This window comes from Coregonus lavaretus (assembly GCF_964263955.1).
Source record: "Coregonus lavaretus genome assembly, chromosome: 14".
NCBI classification, from domain to species: Eukaryota; Metazoa; Chordata; class Actinopteri; order Salmoniformes; family Salmonidae; genus Coregonus; species Coregonus lavaretus.
The window spans coordinates 16,803,385-16,804,121 of NC_140001.1; the positions used below are offsets into that span (position 1 = coordinate 16,803,385).

The 737-nt window shown below is 43.8% G+C and overlaps 1 protein-coding gene across 1 annotated transcript in view; it reads right to left on the minus strand.

Annotated features, from left to right (window-relative positions):
- LOC311140915 (3',5'-cyclic-AMP phosphodiesterase 4D-like) overlaps nucleotides 1-497 on the minus strand; it is a gene marked incomplete at both ends in the record, with an annotated part of 1,986 nt that extends 1,489 nt beyond the window's left edge. Inside the window, one exon of the mRNA XM_084176187.1 lies at nucleotides 455-497. Within this exon, the coding sequence (XP_084032313.1) occupies nucleotides 455-497 (43 nt within the window). The remainder of the gene's footprint in view (nucleotides 1-454) is intronic.
- Between the last annotated feature and the right edge of the window lie 240 nt (nucleotides 498-737).

Below are 737 nucleotides of genomic sequence, written 5' to 3' on the forward strand. Positions count from 1 at the left end.
AAAGTACAAAAGGGAAAATAAATAAACATAAATATATAAATCTCTCTCTCATGGGCTTTATTGGCATGGGAAATATGTTTACATTGCCAAAGCAAGTGAGATAGATAATAAACTATCCCTCTCTCTCTCTCTCTCTCTCTCTCTGTCACACACCCACTCAATCAATGACACCTACACTATTCCAGGCAGACGGTAATCCCCCCCCCCTCAAGGATTTCTGTATGTTAGAAAGTATGGAACCTTTATGAGTATCAAAGCTCTGATAATGAGTTGACATAGAGCAGGCCTAGACACTTGGTTCTGTCCTGTTCAGCATGCAATATAGACCACAGTAGACTACACCTTTCCCAGTCCCAGTCAATGTGACTTACTAACCCTACTGACTTGGTTTGAAAGGTGAAAGGGAGAATGTTAAGATTCCACAAACATTTCCTCCTTCTCTCCTTTATCCTACTCTCCTCTTCTTTCCTCTCCACCCCCCACCTTTCCCTCGCCATGTTTACTCATCTAAGACAAGCAGAGACACACATGTGTACCCGCACGCAAACACACACGCACAGACAGATCTTGTTTACCTAGGAGTTACGTTCCACCAATCCCATGGGCAGTCAACAGTTTGACACCCCTGATCACCCCAAACACACACACTCTTATATGTTTACTTAGCTGAAGGGTTAACTAACTGACACTGATGGCATGAAGAATTCCACCAACCCAGGGGGCAATCTACACCCCCT